Below are 12411 nucleotides of genomic sequence, written 5' to 3' on the forward strand. Positions count from 1 at the left end.
TCGAGATGGTTAGTGCTGATACATCTAACAGACCCACAAAGATATAGGAAATCAATATTTCAACGGTGGAGTGGAGGTCCTCAAGCGTGAAAACCGATTACTCCTCTCAAAGGCAGTACACCCATTCAATAGCAAGGTCCCTGCCAGCTATTCCACGTATAATTTACCCAATCGAAAATAAATAAACAGTTACCGACGTCCCTCCCGTGTAAGGAGTGGCAGTTGAGTGGCAGAGTCCGTTAAATAAAAAAGGACACAAAGTGGAGAATCAGAATCCGGAGTGGAACCAGACAAATAAACCAGGGATGTGTATGAGTTGCTCGGCGGTGGGATTAGTAGGTCAACCGGACCTTATATCTTTCCTGATGCTTAGTGGAGACGTCAACACTCTGAGATAAGCCCATCAGAGGAATGGAACACACCTGCTTGGAATGTTTCAAGGGAAGATTGAATGTCCGAATATTGTCGATTACCAACAGCATTCCATCCCTGCCGTTGCCACGAACGATCTGTAGGATTCGAATTCGACCCTGTTTCAACCAACGGAGCCTCACGTCGAGCTAGTAGTCGATTATTGAATAACATCAATAACGAGTTTGTATAGAGTTTCGACAGGTTAACGCCGGATAACTGGTGTAAAGAGTTGTGCTCAAGGGTGAGGAAAAATACGAGATCGATGATCGCAGCAGCGGCTGTTATCGTTCCAGTCTCAATCGTAAGCCGTACAACTAAAGGACACAACAGAAGTTAGTTAGTCCATGGAGGGAGGGAAATATATCTTGAGCGTACGCTTTGTAACGACAGCGTTGGTACGCATGGAAAATTCGTTACGGCTCTTCAAAAGCTATTCAATAGGGAGTCAGTGAGGAAGTGAAGTCCCATGAAGAGGCCCCGAAACTCACATAGTAAGTCATGCAACCCGCAATCACAATGTCGACAGCAGCGGAAGTACCAAGCCGCACTCCGACTGATTGATGTAAGCTGGCAACGGGGCTTGCCTTTTCGCGTGGGAAGAGCTTTATGGAGGGTCAACGAGGGCCGTGCTTGTGGAAAAAGAGACAGAGACGAACGAAGTATGAGGTGGCTATAGAACCACCCAATTGGGTCAAAGCCATCGAGATAATAAATCCGAACAAAATGTTTGACTTGGAAAGGGTCCATATCCTCCATCCGAAAAATGTCTTCCACGATCCTCAGTGAAAAATCAACGATGGCTCGGAAGAGACATACCTGGACAGCAGCTCCAATTATACTTGTGAAGAGTGGTACGTTGAGAAATGACGTGTATTCTTTCTCAAGAACACTTGGGTCACCCCAACCATACCCGAACCATTGTGCCGCGTCATATGTCGCTGAGCAGGTTTGAGCCACATCGAGAATAAAGACGCTGTAAACTAACGAAAGTATTAAACATCTGTTTGAGGAAGCGGAAAGAGAAAAAACCCACCCAGGATCTTGAACCCCAATCGATCCCGGAACGAGATGTGGTACGTATACAGTTGAACAATTAGTGCGCCAAGGAGGCTCCAGTTGAATGCAAAAGCAAGAAGGTTCGGCAAAGTGCTAAAGAATGTCTGTCAAGTAGGGGACTGCGCACAGAGATACGGGACGCACAGCCAGATATAATCTTTTCCATGAACAGCAGAAGAATTGAGGGTCATGATGGGCTGCGGTCAGGACCTGGCTTTCAGTCGATATTGCGTCCTCCTAATATAGTCTTGTGAGCGTCATCAACAATTTTACATTTCTCAGTTGCCACTGAATGCGGGTCCTGTACCCAATACCATCCCTAACAATAACCGGGATTTCGTGAGTAAACCAGAGTCAACATAAATATCAAAGACACCCAGGAACAAAGATGTGCTTACCTGCTTCCTTCATCTTCACCCTGGGGTCATCCTTCGGAACAGCATCAAGATACCGTGACCGTGATTTCCATCCACTAGCTCTGAATTTTGGGGGTTTGCGGCACGGTATACGTGAGATTAATCTTTTGAAGCTTGATGAGGATCTAGTTGTTGGTAAATAATAGTACGAAGTGTGAATACGAATGACTGATTAGGAAACGAACTTCACCTATACCTCAGAGATAAGTTACGAGATCTCGTACCTCGGACTCGTCCTGTAGAAATGAGATCATGATGATCATGATCTGAGATTGGATATTCAGATCCCAGTTAGATATGTGTCGTAGTAAAGTTGTAAACACAGTCTGGTACTCGGGGCGGGGGCTAGCTTTGCGATCCCCCAAATTCAAATTCCGCCCGCCCTTTACCAGTTTCCACAGTCTTTTTCCCCGATGTCGTTCCCCAGCACTCCCAGCGAATATTCAAACTCTAGCAACCCCAAAACGGACGGTTATGAGTCTGACATCCTGCCAAGACGAATCAACAATGCGCATTTGCTGCGACATTGTCCAGACGCTCGTTACGCGCAAAGTTCGACGATTTGGGGGACCACGAAGCTAATACGCCCCCGAATACCAGACTATCGACCCCGGTCTTGCACAGTCTATGTACCAATTACATATGACCGACGGTCCCGACGCGTGAAAAACGCTTTATACCTCTTACGATTATACTCCTCTCAAAGGCAGTACACCCATTCAATAGTAAGAAAGGTCCCTGCCAATTGTTCCACATATATGATATAATTTACCCTATCGAAAATAAATAAACAGTTACCGACGTCCCTCCCGTGTAAGGAGTAGCAGAGGCCGTTAAATAAAGAAAGGAGACAAAATGGAGAATCAGAATCCGGAGTGGAACCAGACAAACAAATCAGGGATGTGTATGAGTTGCCCGGCGGTGGGATTAGCCGCCTTACATCTTTCCTGATGCTTAGTGGAGACATCAATGCTCTGATATAAGCCCATCAGAGGAATGGAACACACCTGCTTGGAATGTTTCAAGGGAAGAAATGTCCGAGTATTGTCGATTACCAACAGCATTCCATCCCTGCCGTTGCCACGAACGATCTGCAGGACTCGATCCTGTTTCAACCAACGGAGCCTCACGTCGAGCTAGTAGTCGATTATTGAACAACATCAGTAACGAGTTTGTGTAGAGTTTCGACAGGTTGACGCCGGATAACTGGTGTAAAGAGTTGTGCTCAAGGGTGAGGAAAAATACGAGATCGATGATCGCAGCAGCGGCTGTTATCGTTCCAGTCTCAATCGTAAGCCGTACAACTAAAGGAAACAACAGAAGTTAGTTAGTCCGTGGAGGGAGTGACATAAACTTGAGCGTACGCTTTGTAACGACAGCGTTGGTACGCATGGAAAATTCGTTACGGCTCTTCAAAAGCTATTCAATAGGGGGTCAGTGAGGAAGTGAAGTCCCATGAAGAGGCCCCGAAACTCACATAGTAAGTCATACAACCCGCAATCACGATGTCGACAGCAGCGGAGGTACCAAGCCGCACTCCGACTGATTGATGAATGCTGGAGACGGGGCTTGCCTTTTCGCGTGGGAAGAGCTTTACAGAGAGTCAACGAGGGCCGTGCTTGTAGAAAGAGAGACAGAGACGAACGAAGTATGAGGTGGCTATCGAACCACCTAATTGGGTCAAAGCCATCGAGATAATAAAGCCGAACAAAATGTTTGACTTGGAAAAGGACCATATCCTCCATCCGAAAAATGTCTTCCACGTCCTCAGTGGGAAATCAACGATGGCTCGGAAGAGACATACCTGGACAGCAGCTCCAATTATACTCGTGAGGAGTGGTACGTTGAGAAATGTCGTGTATCCTTTCTCTAGAACACTTGGGTCACCCCAACCATACCCGAACCATTGCGCTGCGTCATAGGTAGCTGAGCAGGTTTGAGCCAAATCGAGAATAAAGACGCTATAAACTGAGGAAAGTATTGAGCATATGTTTGAAGAAGCAGAAAGAGAAAACACCCACCTAGAATCTTGAACCCCAATCGGTCCCGGAACGAGATGTGGTACGTATACAGTTGAACCATCAGTGCACCAAGGAGGCTCCAGTTGAATGCAAAAGCAAGAAGGTTCGGCAGGGTGCTAAAGAATATCTGACGGTCAAGTAGGGGACTGCGCACAGAGACGACGTACATCCAGATGTAATCTTCTCCACGAACAGCAGAAGAATTGAGGGCCATGATGGGTTATGGTCAGGACCTGGATTTCAGTCGATATTGGATCCTCCTAATATAGCCTTGTGCTAAGGGTGTCATGGACGCCTGTAATTTCAAACAATTCCACTTCTCAACTGTTGCTGCTGCTTTCAGATTGGACCGCATCCATGCACATGCACGGGTTCTATATGCCCATTCCATCAGTCACAATAGCCGGGATTTCGTGAGCAAAACAGAGTTAAGCCATTCAACCTAAGCATAAAAGCATCCAACGGCACCCTAGGAACAAAGGTTTGCTGTACAGTGTTGTACACCGGCTTCCTTCATTCTGCCCTTCGGAACGGCATTTGAAAGATATCGTGATTGCGGTCCACATCCACGAGACTAATCTTCTGAAGCTCGATGAGGATCGTGTTGTTGATAAGTACAAAGTGTGAACACGAACGATTACTTAGGAAACGACTGCACCTAAGAGATAGGTCGATTGAAAACGAGAATAGCGCGACCGAAAGACCAGACTTCAATATTCAATATTCAATTCACAGATAAATTAGCTGTGATCAGCTTGCGTTGAGAGATAGGAAAGAAAGGAAAGAAAGTAATTTCACACGTCGGTGTACATCGGCAACGGCGGCGGTGCTCTCAGAGACCTCCATCGCGTCAAAATGCCCTGAAAGCCCAGGGAGACCAATCCTCTCGCTGCCTTTTCTGGGGCAAATTTTCGCCACACAGATTGCAGTCCGGCGCTCAGGACTGCTGCCGCCGACGATGTCGACAAACCTCGACTTTCTGATTTCAACATTTATCGCATCAAACAGACATCACCGTTTCTCTATCGGCTGGGTATGCGACGAACTTTCTAATCACATACGAATCATTTCAATCAATCAACGACGCTAAAATCAACTCATAGTCATGACGCGAGGTCAACCTTGCAGGAAGACTCAGCTCCAGAGTTGGCTTACAGCCTACATGCTCAAGAAACTTGTTCAACCAACTTGAAACCGTACGAAATGGGCCGCGGTTGATTGAGTGTTCCTGGTACAACGGTAATGTGCCACCCATTACTGGTACTCAGGCGGCAATGTTTTTCTAGGAGAGTCTGTGAGCGTGTTGAGGCTGAGAAACAGAACCAATGAGCAGTGCCTACGCTTCTGTTACACGTACCTCTTCTGTTCATATCGAATCGACAGAGATCTGAACGGCTTCAACTGTATTCCTCTATATTCTTGCAAATTATACCGACTGCGTGCCAATCGTACGAGGTCAGCACGATAATACGAAATCTTCAGGAGCCTCCAAGTCAGGCCGTCTATCAACCTTAAACCACCGGGTGATACCATTGGTCGTGCTCTGGAGGTCATTATGAGTGGTGGCGGATCGAAACTCGACTCACAATATCCTATGCGCAGTTCCCATGGATGTGAATGAAGGATTGGACGCCTTTCGTGCTGCATTGATCTTGTCCTAGTGCGTTGAACTACGTTCGACCCTTCTCCCTTCTCTCAGAAAACTGACAGGATGTCCCTTAAATCAGTGTTGACTGTTACATTGAAGAAGTAGAGCTGAATGCCACCCGGAATGTTTATAACCTTGTGCTTGAAAGCATCAATCGCGATTGTAAAGGTGATCAGTGTACCTTTCGGCCTAGCGAGAATATACGGACAGCAGACTCTACATGCGTTGGCGAAGGGGCTATGCCATGTTTCCGGTTGTCATTCACTCCGCCCACTGGCGAAATTGACTATCAACCCTCATTGTCCCGAGCACTTATAAGAGTACTAGCCAGCGCTCAGGAGCGTCTATCGTGATATTGAATGGTGAGACTGACGGTGGCCAGAAAGGATTCGATCGAGAGGAGCGCTTTTCAGGTCTATTAGGAATCTGTCGTTCTGATCCATATACAAGGACAACAAGTTCATCTGGCTCTGCTGCAGTGAAAACAAATACATAACAAGAAAGAGGGACAGTATTGATCAAATTAGAAGGGAGAAACACGACCACGAGGCGAGAGGAGATGCACACCGACTCGTCATGTACACCGTAAGCACTGACTACACCTTGCCCACATCCAATAACAATATACATTTTCTCCTTAGAATCCTGGTACATCCAGTCCAAGGCTCACATGAACCGACTTGACAACTAGCCGGTACAACATCAGAGGTGGTCCGAATTATAGAACGGCAACGGAAGAGGCGCAAAAGCACTCGTATAAAGCAGTTTCCCAAACTCACGGCCGATACCCGATTGCTTGAAACCTCCAAATGGCGCGTTCACGCTGATGTGGCTATAGGAATTGACCTGTGGACGAAATAATTCACAGTTACTATCCATTGAAACCTGAACGGCCATCAAACACTCACCCAAATCGAGCCTGCTTTCAACTTGTGGGCCACACTCAACGCGCGATCAATATTCTTCGAGACCACGGCCGCAGCAAGTCCATGAACTAAAGACGCCCGAAGTTCAAGGTAAACGAGCTATTGGTTAAAGTGAGAAAAGGCGACGCACTAGTATCATTAGCCTGCCTGACGCTGACGTCGTCTATGCATGATGTCAGTCCAAGGAACACTCATATCCGAAGGAGAAGTAATTTACCAGCTTCACCTTCAAACTTAATCAGGTCAGAATATCTCCTCCTACATGATTTTCATATCCGGCTTCATATCCACAAAGATCGTAGGATTCACGAAATACCCTTGAGGACCTTGATAGGTATCCGACGCAAATAGATCACCAAGTTTGATCGTCTTCCTCTTCTCTGTGAACTTTTCCAAAATCCGCGAACCCCTGACGCAAATCGTTGTCCATGGTTCGAACTGTAGAGACTAGTGTCAGTATACAACTTAGTGAAACAAAGAGTCAAGTTAGAATGACCTGAATAGATGGATATTTGACTTTAAATATCGCCTCGTTTGGTAGTTCGGCGTGTGGATATCGGCTAGATGTCCAAACAGCGACACCGGTCTTGAGGATTAGTTTTCACCGAGCCCATTCCCATCGGAAAATGGACGCGTGTGGTTGAATGGGCCAAGGCAACTAATGATTAAACGTTAAAGAGCTTCGTCGAGTTCGCCATTCATTACCATTGGTAAAAATAGACCTTGTTCGAGTGACGTCTAAAGCTATGCCCTAATGCATTTTGTCGGAATCCGGCGTGTTGTCCAGGTGGTACACGGGACTGCGAGTTTTGGCTGAACACCAAAGATCGGGTATGAACGCTGGCGCTGTGCAAAGTAAACTGGCCAAGGGTTCTTTAGAAAGCCATTCATTACTATGTTACTATGTTCTCATTAGTAAGGAGTCGGATAATGGAGATTAGGGACGTTACATTCGAAGTAAAAATACGAAGGTTTGCTTGACGGAGGAGGTATTGTTGCGGAACCGTTAAACCGGTATTCGAGCGTACAAGTGTCTTGATCCACGTCGCATAAACGGGATAAAGGCTGCCAGTGCCCTTCACATCGGAAGAACTACTTCGTTTTTTTGTGTTTTTGGCAGACGTAATCCAATGGCAAGGCCGACAGACCTCATAAACGGTTCTGGTTATTGTGAATCGAACTTCAGTGAGAACCTACACAAAGACAAAATCAATGAAGAGTGCATACCACTCGGACACACTATATTGAATGGCCTCAAAGACTGATATCTGGGCACCTAATTTATTCACAGTTGAAAAGTAGTGGGGTGGAGTCGCTAGTCACAGTGGAATGAGTAGTCAGTGGGGAGTAAACTTTTGACAATTTGGAGTATGATTTGGAACCATGATCATAGGCTAGACCCTGACGCGGCTCCCTACCTGACGGTGGCAAGCATATCTACATCCTTGCCATCGTGTCATACAGACCAAGTTTCAAGTTACAGGCCTAGATAGGCGCGAAAGCTAAGCATATGTTGTCGCAAACGCTGCCATCATTGGGATGAACCAGTGTGAGGAAATTGGATCCAAGCAGAGAAAATGGCTAGCACAAAGAAATACGATAATTGTATCAGCCTTTCCTTTACATGACATGTAGAACTCACTAGTTTCGCTCAATGTCCCACCTTGCAGACAACACTCTTAACGGCGGCTGAACTGCAATGTGCCAGAATGCGAAGCATGGAATCCAAAAAACTTTTCTAGCGCTCTCAAGTAGCCCTCCTTCTCATCTGAGTCTCGCGGATCTTCATGCGTGAAATTCATAGAAACGGCTGCGTAAGAGTTGCTCCTTCGAAGTATGTATGATCATTTTCGAATTACCCTCCTCGATGGAAAGGTGTGTACCCTGCGGCCGGCAAGTTGGGATTTGACGCGTTGGTTTCGACTAGGCGAAGTTTGAAATACATGATTGCAAAGTAAAGCCCTATCAGCGCTTAGCGCTTAGCTCTCATCCATATTGGCGCTCATTGACGCTCTCATGATCAAGAAGTCTCGATGCGTGATTTTCAAAGCTCAAGAACTTCGGCATAACACTCAAATGTCTTCAAGTTCATACCGCTCAATTTAAACGCTCGAGCATGTATATTATAACATCATCAATGCCTTGCCTACCTTGCGTGTCTCTCGCCTCCCTTCTTCCTCCCACTCGAACTCGTATAACTGCCTGACTACGATGACCTTTGGCGATACAATCTCCAACGGTATCCAGGATGTGGCCGCGTTACTTCCTCTCCTAGGTACGGAGCAGTGCGAACAACACGTAGGGACGGCCCTTGAAAAGGGCTTTCTCTATGCCGCTGCTACTCCTCTCTCGGTTTTTGGGACTCTAGGGATAGTGAGGACTGCTTTTGCTACGCTCCTGGCGACTATCACGTATCCTTTTTACGGAGGTATTTGGCTGAATGATGCTGGATACAGCACTCGTGGTTCGGTGTCGTCGATGGTCATTATTTCCCCTGGCACGAAACAGTATGGAGCGGAGGTTAATTTGGAGAAGGTGATGAAGGATCAGAATATCAATGACCCAGAGCTCGTCTCTAACATTGAGTACTCTGGATGGGGAGAGAGAGAGGTATCCGTGCTTGACAGAGTTCGAAAGATTGTCACTAACCTCCTTTGATTTACAGCGCATCCCGCTTTCTTGGAATTTTCAACTCATTCTGACATCGGCGCTATGCGCGGTCATTAGCGTGTCACCATATATCTACCTGATCCACAACCATTGGAAAGACCCTTCATCGTGGATCTTCCCCCTGCTGCGGTCTTCGGGCTCTTTTCTCTGCGTCGTTTCGGTACAACTCGCACTCCAAATTCGAATACATCATATCACGAATTCCAGCTTGCTTTTGATGAAGATAAAGCACCGCTGTCCTCTAGCCGATGCAGAAGCTATGAAAGAACGGAAATTCGTACTGGAAAAGCGTCTCTCCAAGCTCGTTGAGGAGCTAGATAGCAGAAACAAAACCCCGGACGAGGAGAGATCACTTGACTTAGAGCCCGTTAAACAGGATTATCGAGATGCTTTGGCAAAATTCCAATCGTTCTCCTGGAGTAGTTGGTGCCTACTACTCCTACAGATGCTATTAGCAGCTGGCATTTTTATGACAGTGGCCGGTTACATTGGCTGTTTCACTCTTGTCAATCAATCACAGATAGAAATTGGACCATACGTTTGGCTCGGAATGGAATCTGCCCTGTCTATTATTCGCATCTTCCTGTGGGGCTTTAATCCGACTTGGGACGACCTTAGAACTGGATTGACAATCCGGCTAGAACTTCACCCCACAGGTCCTGTTCCTCTCCTTCCGTCGCATTTCGATACGGATACTCCGGCACGACGACTTAGGCAACCGCTTGAACTTTCACCTCTTCTGATCACGATTCCAAATCAACAGAAGCCACAGGCCTTCACAGATCGCACACAAAACCCTCTCCGCAGCCCAACACCATACACAGACACACTCTTCCCACTCATAACAACCCCGCATCACCTGTCTCAACTATCATCATGCTCGTTACATGACCGACCAATGGGGGGATATCGTACGGATCAGAGGGAAGGCTTCATCATCGAGAGCGCAGGAAATTTCCTTGCAACCGCTACCACATATGTAGGACCGCTGCGTCACCTTCAGGTCGAAAATATCTCTCTCTTTTACAGCATAGTTCCCTATGTCAACCACGCAGACGAGGCAATAAAATTCCTGTGTACGACTGCCCTTCATAGTGGCTCCAATGCCTCGATTTCCATCTTCACAGGTGGCAGCAAAATACCACACGCTGTCTACTCCTCGCACTGCGACGAACTTCATGGGACACGAGCTCTTCAGGTGACCCTCGAGAACGATATCACCAATCATCCTGACTCTATCGATATTTTGGATACGAGGACATTCAATCTCATCGTGGACCATTCATACAATCTCTTTAGCCAGCTTCTCGGTGGCAAGGCCTTTCCAAAACTGGAGTTACTTTGGACAGTAACATTTCCATCCCACCCAGCCCCAAATTATCCAGAAATCACGGTTCCTCTGACGAAATTTGATGAGCAGTACATACGGCTCTGTCAGACATACGATCTGAAGGGGGATTACTGCTCACGGAGAGGAACACGCATCATTCGGGTTTTCTCGGACCCGCCAGCTGGTTCGTTACAACATGCACTTTTGGCTGAATACGGGGTGATAATGGAAAGCACCGTACTAGAGATGTACCTATGCTGCATCGAGCATGACTTTACACAAGTCTGGGGACTGCCGTCAGTTATATCTCGGCGCCTTATTCTCGAATGGATCCGGAAGATGCAAGTTCGAATTGATGTAGAGCGACGGCAGTGCGCGAGCAGATTTTCAGATGAGCCAACAGAAATTCTCGAGACATGGGACTCGCTGGCTCTTGAGCTACGCGCGTTGAGGCTTCCTGATAGTCTGGCAGTCTTGCAAAAGTGGAGAAAACCCCTCAAGGCTTGGCTCACAATGGAGAATATTGCGGACGCTGAGGAGCTCTTCGAACTGAGACCGCTTTCAAAACTGAGGCACCTCAAGAATGCCCTATTACCGGTGTTCCAGACTCGAATATATGGAATATATGATAGAATGGTTGCCTTCCTTCGACCCACTCTGGTGTTCCTTGACCAACTCGTTCACAACGACTCCAATTCCCCCAGCTTATTCGACCGTGTCGATGTCCCCGGTTCTGCAGATCTTTCCCCTCCACACACGGTGGTCAATATTCGCAAGGCCTCCGAGGACGAATTGTCAGCGCTGGCTGCGCAAACTCACCTATTTCGAACCCTACAATTTCGCACTGTCTCCCACTCAGGTCTCCAAGCTCTGCTTACCGTCCTCGACTCTAACCCTCAACCCCCAACGGCTCTCACCACTCTAAACTTCCGAGATATTCAATATAGCTTCGGCAGACTCGATGATGCCGTCGTCAAGTTGATATCATCTATTCTGACGAAAAACGACAACCTCATCTGCCTTGTGTTCGATAATTGCCATGTCGATGACGCGACCCTTGATCACCTCCGGGAAACTATCAAAAATAATCGCGAGCAGTGGGTGCGCCGGGCCACACAGGATCGGACTCGTCGTGACAAGTTGGTATATTTGGCTGGCATTCAGTTTAGCCCTGGCAAGGAACATAACGCGCTTCAACTCACAGGCAACGGGGGCCCTTCGATATATTCTAATCAGGAAGTCTTCCTAACTCCAATAGTTGAAGTCTTTGTGTTGGTGTCTGTTCCCGGTCGGGGAAAGATCGTGCCTATTATCTCGTTGGAGCTCGCCGATGTGGATATGTTCGTTACTGCAAAACTGCAGCGTTTCACAGGACAAACCTCCGACGATGACATTCCCGAGGTTAAAGCGAGAGCTTTGCGGGCGAGCGATGGCCAACGTACACTCAGGCTCGAACTGAATGGGTTTCCGGAGGTGGATGAAGGATGCTATGAACTTCGTATCTGGGTCCGAGAAAGATCGTACTTGTTCCGGGATGTCGAGGTTAATTTCGTATCGGTGACAGGGGAGCAGCCATGAAAGCGTCTGGATATTAACGAGAATCAGTATGCGTTGGACGATGACATACCCACTATGTTTAAGTGCAGCTAACTAGTCAGTCCGAGCCTGTATTTACTATGGCCTGCGGATCTCACTCCGTTCTGTTTCTATCTCGAACGACACCGTCCGACGCAGTGAATCCGAGTCTCAACTGTCAATTTGATAACAATTGAATCGTACCGTAACGCATATCCGATCTGTAAATATCGTTCAACTTCTTACTTCTTGCCACTGAGCTTCGAGCGTTGCTCGCGGGAGTGTGGCTATGAAGTCCTACCACTGAGCCTATCCGAGTCAGTAGTCACAGTCGTACTGATCGGACTAACGCTTT

General features: G+C 47.2%; 2 protein-coding genes across 3 annotated transcripts; one reads left to right on the forward strand and one right to left on the reverse strand.

Annotated features, from left to right (window-relative positions):
- Positions 1-200: 200 nt before the first annotated feature.
- Positions 201-4683, reverse strand: E1B28_003879 (uncharacterized protein). 2 transcript variants are annotated; one of them, XM_043148318.1, is made up of 8 exons: positions 4075-4683; positions 3908-4023; positions 3691-3854; positions 3532-3642; positions 3364-3477; positions 3251-3305; positions 423-728; positions 201-368 (listed from the first exon to the last, which is right to left on the reverse strand). In XM_043148318.1, exons 1-8 carry the CDS (start codon positions 4119-4121, stop codon positions 352-354), a joined length of 930 nt encoding a protein of 309 aa, XP_043012913.1. In that variant the 5' UTR covers positions 4122-4683; the 3' UTR covers positions 201-351. The 2 variants fall into 2 exon arrangements, with proteins under 2 accessions (XP_043012913.1, XP_043012912.1); XM_043148317.1 differs by lacking the exons at positions 201-368; positions 423-728 and adding exons at positions 2623-2839; positions 2894-3190.
- A 3787-nt stretch (positions 4684-8470) lies between these two features.
- E1B28_003880 (uncharacterized protein) lies at positions 8471-12175 on the forward strand. Its single transcript, XM_043148319.1, has 2 exons — positions 8471-9091; positions 9147-12175. The coding sequence occupies exons 1-2, from the start codon at positions 8693-8695 to the stop codon at positions 12057-12059; spliced, it is 3312 nt and encodes a 1103-aa protein (XP_043012914.1). The 5' UTR covers positions 8471-8692; the 3' UTR covers positions 12060-12175.
- The last annotated feature ends 236 nt before the right edge of the window (positions 12176-12411 follow it).

This window comes from Marasmius oreades, chromosome 2 (assembly GCF_018924745.1).
Source record: "Marasmius oreades isolate 03SP1 chromosome 2, whole genome shotgun sequence".
Lineage (NCBI taxonomy): Eukaryota > Fungi > Basidiomycota > Agaricomycetes > Agaricales > Marasmiaceae > Marasmius > Marasmius oreades.

Coding starts and splice junctions, on each gene's coding strand:
- E1B28_003879 (XM_043148318.1), bottom strand. CDS start 4,121: ATGGCCCTCAATTCTTCTGCTGTTCGTGGAGAAGATTACATCTGGAT. Junction 3,855..3,907: donor ATTGGGGTTCAAGATTCTAG/GTGGGTGTTTTC, acceptor TACTTTCCTCAG/TTTATAGCGTCTTTATTCTC. Junction 3,478..3,531: donor CGATAGCCACCTCATACTTC/GTTCGTCTCTGT, acceptor CTCTCTGTAAAG/CTCTTCCCACGCGAAAAGGC.
- E1B28_003880 (XM_043148319.1), top strand. CDS start 8,693: ATGACCTTTGGCGATACAATCTCCAACGGTATCCAGGATGTGGCCGCG. Junction 9,092..9,146: donor CTGGATGGGGAGAGAGAGAG/GTATCCGTGCTT, acceptor TTTGATTTACAG/CGCATCCCGCTTTCTTGGAA.